Raw genomic sequence first — 19,643 nt, 5'->3', positions numbered from 1 at the left:
CTAATGGATCAGTAAAGACTGTAGGCTTCAAAATACCCACGATCTATATCAAGGGTCACCCAACTGCTACAATTAAGGGACAAATCTGGCTCATCACAGCTTGTTTGTGTAAAGCAACTCTTATTAGAATATACCATGTGCTTATTCATTTATATATTGTCTATGGTTTTTTTGTATTACAACAGCAGAATTGAATAATTGCAATAAAGACCATGTAAACCTATAATAGTTATATTAATAAATATCTAAGTATAACATTAAATATATAAATATATTTATATTAATATAGGTTTTTAAAGCCTACAATATTTATAATTTGGCATTTGAGAGAAAACGTTTGTTGACCCCTTATCTAAATAAAGGTATAGGTGCTTCCCTGCCTACATTTGAATCCAGGTTGGGCCTGCCACCTAACTAGCTGTGCAACATTGGAGTATGTTACTTAACCTCTCTGAGACTCAGTTTTTTCACCTCTAAAATGGCAATAATGATAGAATCCCTTTCCGGGGTGCCATGAGGATTCAGTAACAAATACTGTATCCCAGTGGTACCTATTTACTAACCAGTATTATTCCCCTAAAATGCTATATGCAAGGATAGGTTGTAACATTCTCGTCCCTTTCTCTGGGATATACAGGTTTCAGACACTTGGAGGCATTTGGAATGAGCTCGCCATTAAACTCTGAGGAAACCACATTTCTATAATGTGATTAACATGAAAACAAATTTAGTTTAATTAAACATTGAGGCTGGCAATTGTGCATTGGGCAGAAGCATATTTCTAGTAAACGTTTAATAATGGGATTACAGACTGTTCTGCATGCACTGGGATGTAGAAAACAAGAGTCAATTTGCATGTGAATTTATGTTATATCTGTCAACCAAATGAATCTGAGCTCTATACACATGCAAACTGGAGTGCTCCTGGAAGACAGTTGGAAAAGTGGGTAACGAAAGGACTGGTGCGTGAGAACAAACAAATCTCTGTGGAATCCCAGAGTTGACACTTGTTGGACAAGGGACTGCAGCAAATGGGCTCAACCTCTCTGAGCCTTGGATTATTTATCTCTAAAGGAGGGAGATTAATACTTCCATCTGGAACCATTGGGAAGATGACACTAAGTGAAATAATACATGATGAATATGATGTTTACTATATTGATTGGTTGATGGTGTCACAGGTGTATACATATGTCCATATGCATCAAATTGTATACACTAAGTATGCACAGGGGTTTTTTTGTATATAAATCATACCACTCTAAAGCTGTAAAATGTTTTTAAAAAGGAAAAAAAGAAAACCCTGCTCGTTACTTCCTTCACTGTGAAAGGCGTAGGTTGTCACATTTTATACTTGTGTGTATCTAGGTAGGGGGACATAGCTTATTAGCATTGATTCAGCGAATCCAAGGATCCAAGGTCACAGCCCAAATTTCACCCCATGCTCCCCCCTATCTTGTCTCTAGACTCCATCAGGCATTTATTTATGCGTGCGTACAGTTGAACCCAGATCTCACCCCAATAATAACACCTTATGTCACTATGAGGAATTGCAGAACACGATAGTGTAGTGCACGGGAGCACTGAGTTTGCCTTCCAAGACATACAGGCTCCCGTTCATTCTTCACGTACCAGCTTGATCCTGGGAGAGTTAACTAATCTTATAAGCCTCCTATTGTCATTTGTGAAATGACGACAAAAATCATATCTATCCCTTAGGGCTATTGTGAAGACAATACAAAAACTCAGTACACTGCCTGGCATTTAATAATTGCTCAATAAAGTTTAGGTATTAAAATTACCTTGCTTGTATACTTATATTTCTCTTCCACTACACTAGAGGATCTTTAAGGAAAGGGGCTGTGTTTTGTTTCTCACCATATACCCACCACCTGTCACAGCTTCCCATGCAAAGTAGATGTGAATAAATATTTGTTGAATGGTGAGTGAATGAATGCATAGAGATGGCTCCACTCAAACCCACCCCATTGATGAGGTTAATGACATAGCAATGTTCTTTTACGTTCAATGCAACAATAGTTACATAAAAGACAAAAAGAATTTTGCAGTGTTTCTGCTATTTGAAAGTGCAATATAAATATTTTGCTAGCCTATTACCAACACATTTCCATTGTTTGATTATACTTCAGCGTTTGACTTCTGTTAAATTGTCATTTTCTGTTTACGCACCTAGTCCCTAAGTCTCCTCATGCAGTAGTATATATCTACTGTTGGCATTTGGCAAACCCCACCATCGAGGCCAACACAGAGCACCAGGGACTTACAGAAAGGTTGTAAAAGTATCATGTGAAAAAGAAATGCATCTTATGAAGCAAACTAAATATCACTGGGAATGCAATCAAATCCACGTTAACTCCATGAACTGAAAATTAAAAGTGTCCCTTTGTCCTTGACTCTTTCCCTTCTTCCCCTTCTGACCTCCTTTCCTCTCTCTGCAGCCTGCTGGGATATTGACAGGGATTTTAGAGGAGTAGAAAGTCTTTATCTCTTTGAGATGAGCTGCAATATGATTACAATCGATTGAGCGATTTACAGTATAGAGCACCTTTCATTATCCTCTCTGCTTTATAGAATTATAAATGACAAACTGTATGTGAATATATATTATTATTATAGGATATTTATGTACCACCTTTCTCAAAGAGGCTCAATGTTCCTTTTAGACTTTAAATAACTGGAGGTATGCTGCAACCTTGTGCAAAACTTAAATAAGGAGAGTGAAACTTGGAAAATTTTCCTATGAATAAAACTAGGTTCTGGTATGTGTGTTGGGGCATTTGGTGTTCATACAACTCTGAGGCAGAGGGAAAATAGTACATGGCAACTGTATTTTATGGCTGGGATAATAATTTTGTATTTTCATAATTAAAGGCAAATTCCACAAGCCAGAATTTGTATAAACTACTTAAACTGGAGCTTCCATGTGACAGCAGGGAAAATAAAACTTGTAATTCACTAACCGGCTTTGGAATTATGCACTATTTGATGATTGCTTTAATTCAGAAAAATTTGTGTTATTACAGATGCCTCACATAGAGTGAAGTGTTATTAATATTTTCATACCACACGATTTCAAATGAATATAATTTAAAATTCACATAAAGTGTGACTACACTGTATTTCTAATATTGAAGGTATTATTTCAAGGATGTGATTTAATATGAATATATGTATTATAGATAGAAATTAAGAAATCCTTTTCCTTATATCTCCAGTTAAATAGCGCCTTGAAATGACCCTCAAATTTCTCATAACTCATTTCACTGAGTCTCTAGACTATAATATTTATAGTATTTAACTTATGGCTAAATAAATACCATGTGCCTTTCAATTTATAAAGGTTCACCTTCCTCTTTAAGTCCCAAGATAGTCTACTAAAAATGAGAAAAATATAAACCAGGATCCAGACTAAAACATGCATCCTATAAAATCCTACAGAAGGTTATAACACAATTATTCTTTTGTTTAACGACCCTATAGACCAAAGCACTGTCCTATTCACAAATGAATTCTGGATAAATAATGTCTTTAGTTGGAATATTTGCTATTATCTGACATACAGCTTCATAATTATAACAAGCTCCTTTGTGTATATGTATTTTAATTCCTTTATAAACAACCTTGAGTCATGTGTTAACTTAATATCTTAGAGGCAAGTCTCCAAGTGTCCATGTGTTCTCTCTCCCTCTGCCCGAAATGTTCTTCTTTTCCACTGGTTAAATGTTAATATTAATACACACACACACACAGACACACACACACCCCTATCTGTTCTTTTTTGTCTTCTGGGTGGTTATATTTAATTTTAGCATTAGCCCAATCCTACAGTTTGCCTTGAAATGCTTATCAGCTTCTAAGAGACATTTATGGGAGAGAGAAAAAAGCTCTAGGTTTGATAGCAGTAATTGTATTTAACTTGTAAGATACAAGGCTATTTATCTTGCAGCTGGGAATTCACAGAGGAGAAAGGAGGTTTGCTTGATAGAACAAAAATTAAAGGAAAAAAAATACTAAGCACCTTCTTGCCACTCTCCTATCTATCCTTCAAGCAAGATCATTAAACAGTAAAACAGACTATCATTTAAAAGCTCTTCCTGTCTACTTAGATGTGGCACTAGGAGGTAAAATGGAACCATGAATGCAAACAGGCTGCCAACGCCACCAAAGGCATGAACAACGATATGGATAAAGGCAAATGTCTACAGGTGCCCAGGGAAATGCCAACTTCTAGACTTGGCAGAAATTGGAGATTTAACTTGAGAGAAGAATTCTAGAACTTAAGTTGAGAGAAAAATTATAAATTGTCAAGACTTGAGTTAAGGGCAGAATTTCTAGGATATACAACTGTTCCAGGGTATTCAAAAGAATCTAAGGAAAGAGTAGAATGTGATTAAAAATTAGGTTTCTCAAGTCAAGTGGCCCTGGGTTGGAGATCAGCATTTCCAAAACTAAACTAAACCTAAACTCCCTTGGACTGGTCTATAAAATGGAAATAAGACCAACACTGACCTCAAAGGATGTTTCAAGGCTGAGCAGGAGGTTGTGTACAAAGTGGCGAGTATGTAGCAAATGCTCAATAAATGGCAGCCATCACCATCTGGGTGAGTTTGTCTGAGGGATGGTGGATGGCACCATTTGCCACTTTCTATACCTCTGGGACAAAGTGTTCACTCAGTGCACATTCCTTACTTTGGCACCATTTTTACTATTGTGGAATTCTGCATAAAGGATGAGAAAGCAAGATAGAAGGTCACTTTGGGTCCCCTATGCCCTACTCACTTTTCTAAGTAAACCTAAGTATGGAAAGTCTTCTCAAGAGAAGAAAATGAGCCTATGATGTATCCAGGTGGCAGAAAATACTGATAAAACATCTGCAACTATAATTATCATTCATGTAGTGTTTTGGTATATCCAAAGAACTGTCTACCTTCTGAAATAAAACAAGGATCAAAATCCCCATTTTATAGGTAAGGTAGCAGGTTTCTCAGGATCAAGCTTGTTGATGGGTTTGCACCATAGGAATGTCGTCAGGGCATACAAATACAGCTTGAGATCTATTTAGGAAATGTATCTCTAGCCAGTCTTTTTTTTTTTTTAAGTGTTTTATATTAAATATCAATCTGAGTATTCATTTGTTTTAAATGGGAGAAAATACATACACATAACCATGGAGATTAAAGCACAGGGAAACTTCTCAGCAATAGCAACTTGCTCAAGGTTGTGGGCAAACTGGTAAACAGCAGAGCCAAGGAGCCCTTGCTTATATTCAGTCTGATTCTAGAACTCTTATGCTTAATCCTCACTCTCTGCTGCCTCTCCAGCAACCCCATGGATAGAGTGGAGTTGTCCTTGTGATTGTGTAACAGCAAAACTTATTAGATAAGTTCAGAAGGCATATGAAGGAAAATGCCCATTATTTTATTAATGATGCAAATAAAGATTTACATGATAAAAAATAGTTAATAGGAGAAAAGAGATGTATGTTCTAGTCTTGCTCTGGCCAATACTTACCACCAACCTACTACAGTCTTATAGTGTTGGCATGAGGACTGAACAGGAAGTGTGTTTAAAGCCTTCAGTGCCTGGGACAAAATAGTTGCACAATAAAACAAAATTTTCAGGATTTCAGTCATACCAGCAACATTGCTCTATAGCTACATATGGTTAGTGGCTACCATATTGAACAGAATCAGAAAAGGATGTTTTTAGCTTCTACATATCAGTGATTCTCAAACTTAGCTGCCTATAGAATCATCTTGGGAGCTTTTTAAAAGCACCAATGCCTGGACCAGTGCTTCTCAATTTTTTTAATACACACGTATCACCTGGGGATCTTGTTAAAACACAGATCCTGATTTAGTAGGTCTAGGGTAGTGCCTGAGAGTCTGCATTTTTAACAAGCTCCTAGGAGATGCTGATGTTGCTGACCCGTGGACCACACACCAGATCAGTTAAATGAGATGACCTGAGTTGGGCCCTGAGTACGTACTTGAAAGTGTATTCACATTCCCAGGGAATTCCCACTTGTAGCCAGGTTGAAGGCCAGTGCTTTAGATAAAAATTTATATATAAATAACTATTAAAAAAGATCTGTTACCAAAGACCAACTGTAGAATGTGGAAATTCCCTTGGAAATAGAAACTCACAAACTTGTGAATCCTAAGTCGTTCTTGACAAATTGGAAAGAATGACTACCGAGCAGTGCAAGTTTTTAGGATGCACTAGTTTGGTTAATTGATACATTTTGCAACTGAATGTTTGAGTAACTTATTTATAAGATGGTTTGAAAATGTACCTGGCAATGTTCAAACACATTCATTACATGAGCCGCTCTCTAGTTGCATGACTTCTCTGCAGTCCTGAAACCATGTTCAAATACGTCTTTCCCTCTTGATTGTATTTATACTTCTCATTCCCTTTGCAGGACTTCACTATCTATGTTTTTTTTCCCCCTGTTGAACTGAAAGAGGCACTAGTCCTGAACGGATGAATGACCAGGTAAATGGGGCTTGTTTTAATGCATGCTTCAAATGTGGCAAGGCCTCAAATGTTTGCAGGCAAAGATGGAAAGAAAAGAAAACCTCCTGGCTAGCAATTAATGAAAACTCAAGGCCTGAGAAATTTCAGCATCATGTCAAGTACATAGACTTGTTTTTAATCCTTCAAATTCTTGATAATCTAGGATGAGATGTGGCCAAAAAAATCACTCTTATCCCCATGTATACAGTCTAAATTATGAAAGGATCAAGTATCTGAAACAAAACATGTTGGAGACTTTCTCTAAGTCAGTGGTTCTCAACTGGGGGGTGATATTGCCCCCTGCCCTCCGGGAGGCATTTGACATTTGTGGAAACATGCTATTGGAATCTAGTAGGTGAAAGTCACAGGTGTTGCTAAATATCCTACAATGCATAAGACAGCCTCCCCACAACACGCACAGAGCAGAGAATTATCCAGCCCCAAATATCAATAGGTTAAAAAAAACCTTACTAACTAATCTAGACCAGGCCAGGACTTCTATTTGAAAATACTTTTTATGGAAAAAAATATAGTATCATTATCAATAAAATCATGATTCTGAGAAATAGGAAAGAGGGCAGAAAGTTTGAGGTAGTGCAGTCTGAAGATCAGGATGGGAGTCTTGGCTCTGCCTCTTTAGCCATATGATACTGGGCAAGTTATTTAGCTTCGTGGAGCCTTAATAATATAACCTTAAAATGGATGGGGACTGGGAACCGTTCTTCTAAGAGAAGCATCACAAGGATGTAAAACCAAACACCACATGTACTCACCATTAAATTGGAATGAATTGAACACCACTTATGGGCACATATGGAACTAAAACTCATTGGAAATCTAGGTGGGATTGGGGAGGAGGGGATGGGTAAATTCACGCCTAGCAGGTACAAGGCACACTATCTGGGTGATGGGCGCACATGACTTTGACTCAAACTGTACAAAAGCAATTTATGTAACCAAAATGTTTGTATCCCTGTAATAGTCTGAAATACAATAAAATAAAATAAAAGGTATGGTGGGTGTAATAATACCAAACCCAGTCCCTGACAGGACGGAGTACAGCTCAAATGTAATAATGTATATGAAGGTATTTTGAGCATCAGTAAGCACTATAGCAATGTTTTCTTTTTCAACTCCCATAAAGACAGGTTCTATGGAATTTGATGCACGCAAACATAAAGAGAGTTTTCTAATCTAGAGTCCTTGAAAGGGAGGTATTGTTACATCCTTTTCATGTTCTGAGTTGGATGGTCAAACAGGACTTAAACATAGGTCATCAGTGAATGTTTTATTGTCTGGAGAAGAAGAAAAGTCAAGAGCACTTCAATTGTTATGCAACTGAGTTCGTATGCAATATCAAGAAAAAGACCAGTTGAGACCCTGTTTTCCTCAGCACCCCTGGGGTGGCAAGATGGGAAGTCCTATATACTGAAGCTGCCTATCAGTCTGTACTCTCCAGGAAGCCTGGCTCTGACCTGAGAAGCCCTTACTGCACCATGCCCAGGGGTCTAATAGCACTGATGACACCACCGGCCACCCACTCACAGCAGAGAGAGGATCTTGAACAATCCCAGCCAGCTCAGCCTTCCAGGGGGCCTAGCGCTGTGGCTAAAATTAATTCCTCATGTTCATGTCACCTTTCACCTCCCCTCCCTTGTCCTCACCACTGCATTGTGTAGAGACAGCAATCAGAGGCTTTATAAGGAACATTTGTCAGTGCCTGGATGATAGCTCTGGGCTGATGCTTCTTTTATTTCCCTCTCCTGTTCCTTAGCTTTTCTATTTTCAGTTTCAAAGAAAGAAGTTGCTTTTGAGTTCTACCTCCCAGAATTAAGTGATATAAGATTCCGATTGCTATAGAACTATTTTCATTTTGTATCCTTCCTGATTCACAAAGAGCCAATGCTACATGCCCTGTGCCCAGCTGGGTTCTAAATATTTCACGGTGGGATATTTCAGTAGAGCCCCATAAAATCCTATAAATGCCCATGAGAAGATTCTGGAGTTGACCCATTCATCCTAGTGCACAGTTGATTCATTCAGACCTGGGGAGCAGGAACAATTCCCTGAGAGAAAGCCCTTAGAACGAGATAACTAAAGTGAATATTCTGTAGGAGCTACTCTATATTTCTTTACTGTTTAAACATTAGCAGTAGTCAAGCAGCAAGAATGAATTCCTCTTGATGCTTTCTAAGCTTAGTTATCAATAAAACAGACTGGTTTAGAAAAAAAGAGGAGATATCATTTTTGCAGAAATTGTGTCAAGATTGCCTTACCCGGTTGGTGGTTTTGTTCTTTGATGCCCAAATGCAGGGGGCATTTTGATCTTATGATTTAAAATAAATTAAATGTTTCCAGACTGTGCTAATGATATTTTAAATTGATCTTTTCAATAGCACAGGGAAGCAGGCAGGAGAGAAGATTAGGTATCTGAGGTTCAAAAGGTGAGCCACTTCTAGGAAGTCTTGCCAGAGTAGAACATAAAATTCAAATCTTGGACTCAATCTAGTATATCAGTACCACTTCTTAATCTAAGCAACAAGGTAAGCTTCTTTAAATACTCAGTATTCATTCAACTACTTCATGAGAGCACTTTGCCATTATTAAAGGAGAACAGCTTGGACTCATTGGTGCTAATAAAACTTTTCTTTTTTAAACAAGGATTTCTGACTCCACATCTCACAATAACCACTTTTGTGTGATCATTGCAACTGACCTTTGAAATATGATACTGCTTTAAAGAAATAAATCAACCTAAGATGACACAAGAAGAAAGCCGCTCATTTCTAGGTATGCATTTTTCAAAATATCCCTCAATTTGCTGTGGGAGCAATAGTGAAAATTGTGCCCAACTGGGAACAGAAGAATCTTGTCCTGTTCTTTCCTCATTTACCATGTGACCTTAGGAAAGGCATAGCATCTCCATAGGTCTTTAATTTGAAATGGAGAAGAAAAATACCTAACCTAACCAATTTTCAGGGTATTTCATAGTGAAAATGTAGTAATTTGTATTAACAAATATGTCATTAGTTAAAAACGCCACCCAAATGTTTGGGGATCCTCACAGCTAACACTTATTGAATACTGACTTAATTGTCCCAGTATTATGTGGAACACTTTACATGTGTTCAACTCACCTAATTTTCACATTAACCTGGGAAGTAAGTATTATCATGACCCCATTTTCCAGACTAGGAAACAGAGGCTCAGGGAGGTTCAATAACTTGGTGTAAAGTTTGGAACTGGATCACCAGATGGGAAGAAAAAACACCTACTTAGAGAATAAACAAAACAGAGAAAGCTGAAACATGAGAATTTGGGAAGAAAGAATCTGATATATTTTTAAAGCTTTACAAAAAATCATCGGAGGAGAAAAATCAGAACTGTTGGAAATTCTTACACTTATTTTATAATTCAGTATTGTTGTATAATGAATTACACGTGGGGAGGGCACCAAATGTTTCAGTGCTTAGAGCACTGCAATTCTTAATTCAACTGCCTTAGACTCACACGTGGTGAAGCCAAGATTGCAACTGCAGCCAGCTGGCTCCAAGGTCCATACTTATAACTGCTACCCTGTACCCTATCCTGTCATAATAGCGCATATTATTACTAAATAACAGTTACCCATGATAATAATAGTTTTCAGGAGGAAGCGATGCCATTAAAGAAAAGGTTTATTCTGTTTTGAAAACATGTAGGAAGCAACCCATAATTTAGAACTAAAGACACAAAGAAACAGGCACACAGCAAGTGTCCCTGGTTTTCTTACATATCTGTGTCTTTGAAATGACCATTAAAGAGCCTTTTTATTGCTGGCAGCAAACTCTATTGGCTCAAGGCAAGTGGTTAACATCAATTTAGAAATCCTTGAAATTCCTAATAGAAACACAACAAACCCCACAGCAGCACCAGCAGGGCCAATGATGATATGCATGGAGAGAGAGATTGATTTTTCCCAGGAGCCAATGAACAGCTTTTAAGATCTTGGGCTATTTTGATTCCTCTCCGCCCCTCCCCCATCCCTCCGGCTTTAAGCAAGGAGCATTTAAAAATTAGGTCTATTAGCCTGTAGTGAATTTGGATGACGATAAGAATTCATAACAACTGCTAACACCTCTGACTTTCTTCACATGCTCAAAGATAACCTCCTAAGGTCATTTTTGTGCTTTAATCTAAGAAATCCTGAGACCCCCAGCAATGACTATTTTATCGAAACCAAGATGTTAGATGATAGGTGGGGCTTTTTGCTTCTATACCTTGGGGGTCTTGCATGCTGTTTGTGGCTGTTCTCATAATTCCTAAACCAGATATAGGAGGACTCTGGCTATTAGGGAACAGTCCAGCAGCACAGATACTTCTGATTGACTTTTTTTTAAATGAAATACATTTTATTGAAATTTATGTCTGTAACATAGTATTACAGCAGCATTAAGCAAAGCATAATTTTCCAATGAGTGTTTTCATTATTTTATTTTTAAGAAGTGAAATATAATTGACTTTTATAGAAAGTCAATGCTGAGTTAGGCATGAAGGTACAATCAAAGCCTTCAAGCCATTCAAAAGTTTTGGGCCACAAATAGGGAAATTTACTTTGCAAATTTCTCTTGCAGCTTGATAATTAGTAGCCAAATGGCTTTTAGACTTCTGGAAATGTGCTTCAGGCTTCTTTGCCACTGTGCCCTCCTCATTGTAAAGGAAGTGAGAGGAGGACGGTGAGAAAATAGTGGGGAGTCTGGCATGTAGGATGGAGTTAGACATAGCATCGTGTCCACATTAGTGACAATGCAATATTCTGCGCTATTCTCTTGCATCCATCAGGTGACAATGTAATTGTGGAGCAAAAGCCCTTTGCTAAAGTGTTTTCCCTTTTCTTCCCGGAACTTCCATAATCAAGCTTCATGTCTCTCTCCCTGGGAGAAGTGAGAGACTAGAGGGAAAGCTAAGGAATCATTTGAATGGTCCCTTTTAAAGAAGGCAACCTTTTCTCCCATTGTCCTTCCTTCAGCCATCTGGCCCTGGGAATGTGCTGCTGAATGCTGCTTGACTGTAAAATTTAAACAGATGATTAACCCCTTTCCCTCCCATGCCAGCACGCTTGCTATTAAAATGACTATGAGGACCAACCTCTGAATATCAAGGCAGGTTGAGAGAAAACAATAATTGGCAAAGTCAATCAAATGAATAACATTACACCCTTATGTTTTTCTCTCACTGTTACCCTGACTTGATGTTTATCAATTTGAGTTTAATAAACTTCCTTTCACAGTCTTTCTGGCACCTCTGGCCGTCTGTACCTTCAACCACGCCTGACTAAATGACATCACAAAGTCTAGATCTCAAATTGATTATCCCATAATTATTGAAAATAGCTTGAGAGGGTTTCTTTCCCTCCACTGCCACCACCTGCAGCACCCAGGAAAACCTACAGTAATTGCCTTTGGTATGAGCCAGTCAGGCAGTATCAGTAAAAGGTTGACAGAAAGTGTTCAGTGCATAGTTAGTAAGTCTCCAGAAGTCCCCTCCACTGGATCAAGTCCTCAAGAAATAACTGATCTTCAAAACATACGGATGTGTGCTTCACTCAGTGTTTTATGATTTGGTGACAGGCATGAGAAAAATCACCATTTAGAGGTGAGAATGGGAAAGTAAAAGAGGGTATGACGAGTAAGAGTACAACATGTACCTGTAGGATAATGCTCATTCACGGGCCAGTTGTCCACCTGCAGTGTGGCATTGCCTCCGTTCCTGGTGAAGCGCACCACGTGGTATTTGCCATCATTTACGGGGGTTCTCTCCTCTTTGATGGAGATGTCAACTGTGCCAATATTGAAGACAACTCCAATTTTCCCCTGTTCCTGTAATAAAGAAATACAAAAGGCATAGTTATCACCAACCACACGGTTTTCTCCCTTTAAAGTTGATCCTCCAACTAGCAATAAACCTGTAGGTGCCCAGAGGGAGCCGGCAGCATGAAGTTAATAACAGTATTCTATATTTCTCCATAGGTTTTCATCCTGAACATAAAAACCAGTGGCATAAAGCCACCCAAATTGCTCTCACAGGCTGCAGTGCACAGGTTACATCATTCAATTGCCCTCCACAGATATCAAGCCTGGAACTACCTAACAACTATACAATGGCAATGCAAAGTTCATTTATGTGAGATGAATTAGGCCTGTTTTCTAAGAAAGACCAATAAGATGCTGAAACCTAAATCACTTCTCAATTCTGATTTTCAATTCAAGAGCAAATATGAGCTTGTCTGCATGTTTTGTGGCAACCAAGGTAAAGGAGAGAGGGACAGAATGTAGCCAATGCCAGAGGGGGCTGGCATTACAGACTAACTCCTGATCATTCTTTCTGCAGGTCTAAACCATATGGAAAAAATATCCTCAATAGAGGCTGGTGAGACTAAGCTGGGGTTTTCAGAAGTAGACCGCTGCCACTTTTCCCATACTTGTAGCCCTAGTCCTCGTGTTAACACAAAGAGAGATGTAACATTCAATGCTGTAGCTTATGCACACAGCAGAAGAGAACCTCTGTGACCACGGAAGACGTATAAGAATGGAAATTGCAATGAATTTGAGAAAAGTAACACTACGGCAATGAAGATGGTAACTATGTAGATGGTGATGGTGCTGGGGATGACATCATTCACCTCCTAGATGACTCACAAAAACACCAAAGCATAAATAATAATGCTGTTAAAACTCTTACTCTTCTCTTATAACAATTGGCTACTACCATGAGTTGAGATTAGTATTCACAATGAGATGTAAAATGAAAGTAACCTTACTGATCAAATATAATCAGCCTCTCACAACATCTTGGAAAGGCATCACAGCATTGCAGGGCGTCAGAGGGATTGGCAAGAGGTTGAGAACGCAAGGATAATAAAATTTAGTTGGAATTCTGACATTCTACAGGACCAAGTCTTCTATGTCCTTATTCAAGAAGTAGAAGAAGGAAGAGAGAAAGAGGAGAAGAAGGATATGTGAAAAGAATTTCAGAATCCATGTAAATTAAGGTACAGAAAAGATCACTGAATAACAGGTTTAATGATTTGTTTCATTCATTCACTAAATACATAAATGCAATATTCATTAAGCACCTTCTATGCTTAAAGTCAACAAATGAAGGCTTCTGGTGGGATGCTTGGTTTCTATAGAGCTTGGTATATTTCACTTATTTTCCTAAAAGAGAAGCTCTCTTCAACTTGCCATTTGTCATTTAGTATGAGAATTCATCTTGTATGCAATAAAAGGATGGACAAGTACCCAGGAGTCTTGATCTTAGAAGGGAGGAATATAGATTGATAGAATAAAGATGCTGTCAACATTCAAGGATGCTGAGATGCAGAGGGGACATCATTATTTCCTTTATGCCCTGATAGCATAGTATGCAACGTGAAATGACATCTGCAATTACCATGTTCTGTTCTCTGGGAAAGGTGACCCAGGTGCCTCCCCAAATGGTAACTAAACACACTCATGATTTCTTAAATCTCTGTTTATTGGGACCACTATATTCTCAGTTTTGTTTTGTTTTGTCTCTGCATCTCCACACTAAGCAAAGTACCTAGCATTAGATTATGCTGCATGGATAAATAACCTGATTATGGGTTCTTTTTGTACCTTTTATGCCCATAATTAATATTATTATCCATTTTATTCTTCCTCCTTGATTCTTAAGGAATTCAGAAATGGCAACATGACTTTTCTGCTTTCTCTTAGAGAATTGGTATCCTTTGCTAAGGGTATGTGTGTGTGTGTGTGTGTCAGTACCCAATCACCCTCATGCCTAAATAAGCAAGGCTATAATAATCTGAGTCATAACCTGCTTAGCAGAATGAAAGGACTGGAGGAGTTGAGAAACCACGACTGCAGACTCCATTACTCCTCTGCCCACCCCGCAGATGTGGGCTGTTTATTGCACCACTGTTCTACAATGAGAAACCAGTACATAAATCCTGAATGCAGAGAAAGGACTGCTGGTGATTCAATTCACCTCTGAGTCACTAATTAATCATGGATGGAGAACAGTTTTAGGAGGGAGAGAGGAGATCTTTAAACCAGCATTCTGCAGCTTTTCAGCAACAACAGTGGCAAAGTATAGTTCTGGCTCAGTGAGTTGGCTGATCAGCAAGATACAGTCTTGGGCAGATTTTCCGCAAGATCCATATTAGATTCAGGAAAAGAAAAGATTTAATCTCTGCCAGAATAAATATTTGGTCCTTATCTTAGGCACCACACATTTGCCATTGTAATCACTGCTTCAGAGAGATCTTCTTAATCCTGTTAGCATGCACCAAAGTCAGTGGAGCCCCTTACCCAGATGTTTCGTTTCCCACAGTGGTAAATGTGGCTGTGCTAGACCTCAGATGTGGTCTTTGTACTTGTAGTAATAAGATTTCATTATTGCAGCCTCCTTGCCATTTGTCATGGGACCACAGTGGCATTATAATCTGTGGCTAAATGCTTTGTTTCAGTTCATTATAAGTCATGGAAGCCTTGTGGCAAATACCCATGTAGTTGCCCAGGCTCCAATCTATCATGCTCAGCTGCCATGAAAGTCAACTCTGCTGGCTCACGTGTCTATGGAAGAGAAGAAGTAAGGGAGAAAATGCATTGGCTTTGGAGTCAGCCCTGACTGACCTTGGGCAAGTTACTTTTCTGAACTCATTTCTTGATAATACGCTATGGAGACAGGATGCCCGCTTTACATACATCACAGGGCTATTGTAAGGATAAAATAACATGATTAATATGATGAATATGACAGTACTTTATCAGTAATAAAACATTATGTAAATGGAAGAGATAAATGAGATTGGGAGAAGTGACCACCCAATCATTCTACCATATATAAAACACTCTGTGATTATTGGAGAAGTTAATTGGTTCAACAAGATAAATGTGGGTTTTGGCACAGCATGGTTCCAATAACAGCTTTGGCTTTTAAAGCTAGATGACCCTGGTCTGGTTATTTAACTTCTGATTTTTCTCCTTTAAAGGGATGTGTGGAGGGGAGGAGAGGCCAGTTGCTACCTCTGAAGCTCGGTGTGAGGATTACGGGAGAGCACATACGTGTGAAGCACCTGGCATGTGGCTGTGCATATTTTTGGACCTCAATAAATGTCAGTCTTCATTCCTCTCATTAGTGTAATTGAAAGTAGTGTCATGAGTTTAGGACTGGTTGGTTTGGCGGACAATGTCATCAAGATGTATTGTGAAAATAAATGTAAATTTTAGCAAACAGAATATACTAAAAAAAATTTATACAGGGTTGATTTCCTGTCACAATTTGGGAGCTGCTATCTCTCCACATTCTTTGGTGCCTTTTACAAGCCTAAGACAAGCACAGTGTAGCTTCAAAACCAGCATGACTATCACTTCGAATAACTCCACACCCATCACCGCTAAAGTTGCTACCAAGGCAATCACTTCAATCTATGTTCTTCCTTGATATTAAAAACAAAGACAAGTAGTAAATCAGAAGCCATTCCCAAAGAATCCTCAAGTGCATTCAGGAATAAAACTGAAGAGTACAGAAAACAGCTGTCTTTAAATAGCCAGTAAGTCATTCTTCATCAATAACGACTGTTTACGAGCCCACCTGGTTCCCCAAATTAATCCAGCCCCAGCTTTCTGATCCCCTATCAGCCACATCATAGTTATTGTTGCCGAGGTGACCCAAGAGCTGCTACCAACACCAGGGTCAGGTTTTAGGAGACATGCACAAAGGCAAGAAAAATCCTTAGGAATAAAGATCTCCCTGAAGGCTATCTCTTCATTCACTCCAGAGTGCCCCCGGGGAGGGCAGAACATACCATCCACTATTACAGAAAATTGCAGCTGACAGAAACAGAACTGAAGTTTTCAGATGCATGCCGGGGAGGTGAACAATGGAAGCAGCTCTCCGTATCTTCACGACTAGGCTTCCCACAGAATTTCTTAGTTCAGTGCTAGGCAATAACACAAGGAAAACAACATGTAAACGATGCCTCCTGTGGCCCGGGTACTGCAAGGCCTTCCATACCCATTGCAAAGTCTGGATCACAGTAAATAAAGTAGTAAGTGGCACTGTTTACCACCTTGTTCTAGTGCTCCCCCACTATGGTCTCGTAGTAAGAGAGACCTTCAGCGTTGCCTTTTGGTGGGTAGAGGTCAAGAGACCAATGTTAACCAATAAACAGGATGTCATTCCTGAGCCACCAGCATGAGACCCACCAGAGTTCTCTCATGCTGCCCACCACTGGACCCAGCAAATTTCTGGTAGTGGCCACTCTGTCAGTCTATATCACTGAGTGAAGAAGGCCACATGGCAGCTTTCCATGGACATGGAGGGTGACTGACGAAAGCTTGGTGGCTTTATACCACCGAGTGTTTAAGGTGGCTTTAACTGCAGCATAACCCAGCCTACCTGGGTGGACAGAGTGGATTGTCAGTAAATACTTTCGAATATAATTATTTTCAAATTCTCACAATTATCCCCCAGCGAATTCACACAATAAGAGGCTTATTTAAGACTGGAATCCAAGTCTATCTGATTCTAAAACCCCTGCATTTTCCACGTGTTATGTTTCAGTCACATGTATGACACGTTGCAGTAGAGTTATGTATATAACAGGGCACATATATTACATATTATATACTTTAGGTCTGCCTTTGTTAAATGAATTCATAAGTGAATGAGTAAGTAATGAATCAGAATGTGTGGTTTTGATAGCAACAAATTATGAGAGTATTTTTTACCATGAGAAGCTAAATAGGATTTTAATAGTATAGGATGAAATAGATAATTGGTAATACATTCCAATATATTCCGATGTGCAATAAATCTTAGCAAAAGCATATTATCTTATTATGCTATATGAACACAATCTGTAAAATACAGAAAAATGAGGTACAACTTACTTCATTCACCAGATAATTTTGAATGACGGAGGACTTTATTGAAGTTCTTTAGAATAAAATATTCTCAATTTAATAGAATGTAGTTGGAACTCTTTTGTGGCTGTTAACTGTCTTTCAGTGAAAATCAGTAGTCTCTATTTTTTCAGTGTTATGGTCCTCTTGTTCTATACTCAGGACAATTGTTAGTTCATAAGCACTGAGTGAGCACCTTCTGTGTGCAGGACCATGCACTATTAAAGGATTCAAGAGATGTAAGAGACCAGGTCTCTCCATCAACAAGCCTTTCAGGAATCAACCAATTGACAAGACCCCAGATGTGGAGCCAGAAGATGGTTCAAATTTCCATTATCACCTCATGACAATGACCCAGTCCCCTTCCCTGGAGAAGTGTCAGTGTGGCTGTGGCAGGAAGAGCAGGGCAGAAGACAATGTCTGCTTTGAGTTCTAGAAGAGTTTGAGATTTAGAATTAAAGGCCCTGGTCCCAGTCAAGGCTCCCCATCTTTTGGCCCATGTGACCTCGAGCAGGTCCCTCAACTATGTGAGTTTCAAGCTAACAATATGAAAAATGATAAAAAACAATGCAAAGACAATAACAATAATAATACCTGTGTTCAATAATACTTAAGAGAAATGGCTGAAGTCTTGGCAAATTCTGAAGTGCTCTACAAAGAATAACATGACAAAGATGTTAATGGTGAGGATGTAGATGGTGGTAACAGTGATGTTGGCAGGATGCTGGGTGGGAAACGATGCCCTCACAGACGACAGATGAATCAGAGGCATTTGTACACTCCCTGTAAGATCCTGCCCTATTTGTAATAACTATCTCCCATTCAAGATTATTGAATCTGGAATCTGTACATATTATCCCTACAAAATTCATGTTAAATGGCTTGGAAATTATTTCTGCTTTCCTAAATCTTCACAGGCCTCAGTGACCTTTGCACACACCCAGAAAAGTTATATCCACCTCTCGCCCGGCTGTAGTTGGCTTCATTTGGTGTTTTGCTGATGTCTGGTTGCACGAGGTCAATCAATTAAAGCGGATTAGATCCACAGTCTGAAATGCTAACAGAGGGCCAAGAGAGATAAGACTGATAAATAGCTCAAGACAGCTCCATCTCTAACTCCAAGAAAAAAAAAAAAAAAAAAAAGAAAGAGAGAGAGAGAGTAGGAATGACAGCTTAGGACAACAGGAACCCTGTCCTGAAGAGGGGAGAGTCAAGGAAGGGCAAGACAGCTGGTGCAAGTAAATAAGAAGCAAGTTAAAGCCATGGCTTTGATAGTCATTGGTCACAAACCAGCATCCTGTGTCATCACGTCCTTCAAATGTACTCCAGACATCCATTTCTGATTCACAGACCCCGGTGTCACAGTGGCTCATTTGGTAGTTAAGTTTGACTACCAGGCAAATACTAAAGTTCATTTCCATAGATGCCTCAGTGTTGTGCCAAGACCTGGAGCAGTCTCCCGGCAGGATTCGGGTGATGGCTGGCGGAGCAGTGCTGACTGAACATCTCCCATGGATTCCTTGGTTTTCCCCCAAATCTCTACCACAGCTGTGAGGAGCCACACGATGGCCTCAGTAGGGAGATCTTAAACCCTGTGCTCACACTAACTACATCATGGTCCTCGAAACTAGGGAACACATTTAAATCATCCGAAGTTCTTGCAGAACATCGTACAACTTACCTACACACTTATAAAGTAAGGTCCTAGCACCAGCAGCAGCAGCTGCTGGGACCTTGTTAGAAATGCAAATTCTGGGTTCTAGTACCAGATCCTCTGAATCAGAAATGCTAAGGTCAGGCCTAGTAATCTGCATTTTCACAAGACCTCAAGCTGATTCAAATGCAGGCAAAAGTTTGAGAGCCACTTCCTTACATGAGTGTCTTGGTTCACTAAGGCAGTGGTTTCAACTGGCAGTGATTTTGTTGCCAGGGACGTTTGGCAATGTCTGGAGACATTTTTGGTTGTTACAACTGAAGTGCAGTGCTACTAGCATCCGGTGGATACAGGCCAGGAATACTGGTAAATATCCAACAATACACAACAAAGAAGTATCTGGCTTTAATATCAATAGTGCCACTACTGAGAACTCTGCACTAGGGAGTGCAAAACTTCAGTCACTCAACAAACATCCATAAAGCATGTATTACATGACAGATGACAGAAACTGTTCT

At 39.2% G+C, this 19,643-nt stretch overlaps 1 protein-coding gene across 12 annotated transcripts in view; it reads right to left on the bottom strand.

Moving 5' to 3' along the window:
- Positions 1–19,643, bottom strand: part of NRXN3 (neurexin 3) — a 1,493,796-nt gene that overhangs the window by 170,189 nt on the left and 1,303,964 nt on the right. For all 12 annotated transcript variants that reach the window (XM_069465175.1, XM_069465177.1, XM_069465179.1 and 9 more), the window contains one exon: positions 12,227–12,398. In XM_069465175.1, coding sequence (XP_069321276.1) covers positions 12,227–12,398 — 172 coding nt within the window. The remainder of the gene's footprint in view (positions 1–12,226; positions 12,399–19,643) is intronic.

This window comes from Eulemur rufifrons, chromosome 2 (genome assembly GCF_041146395.1).
Source record: "Eulemur rufifrons isolate Redbay chromosome 2, OSU_ERuf_1, whole genome shotgun sequence".
NCBI classification, from domain to species: Eukaryota; Metazoa; Chordata; class Mammalia; order Primates; family Lemuridae; genus Eulemur; species Eulemur rufifrons.
The sequence above is the reverse complement of the archived record's forward strand: the minus strand, read 5'-3'. Positions and strand labels throughout refer to the sequence as shown.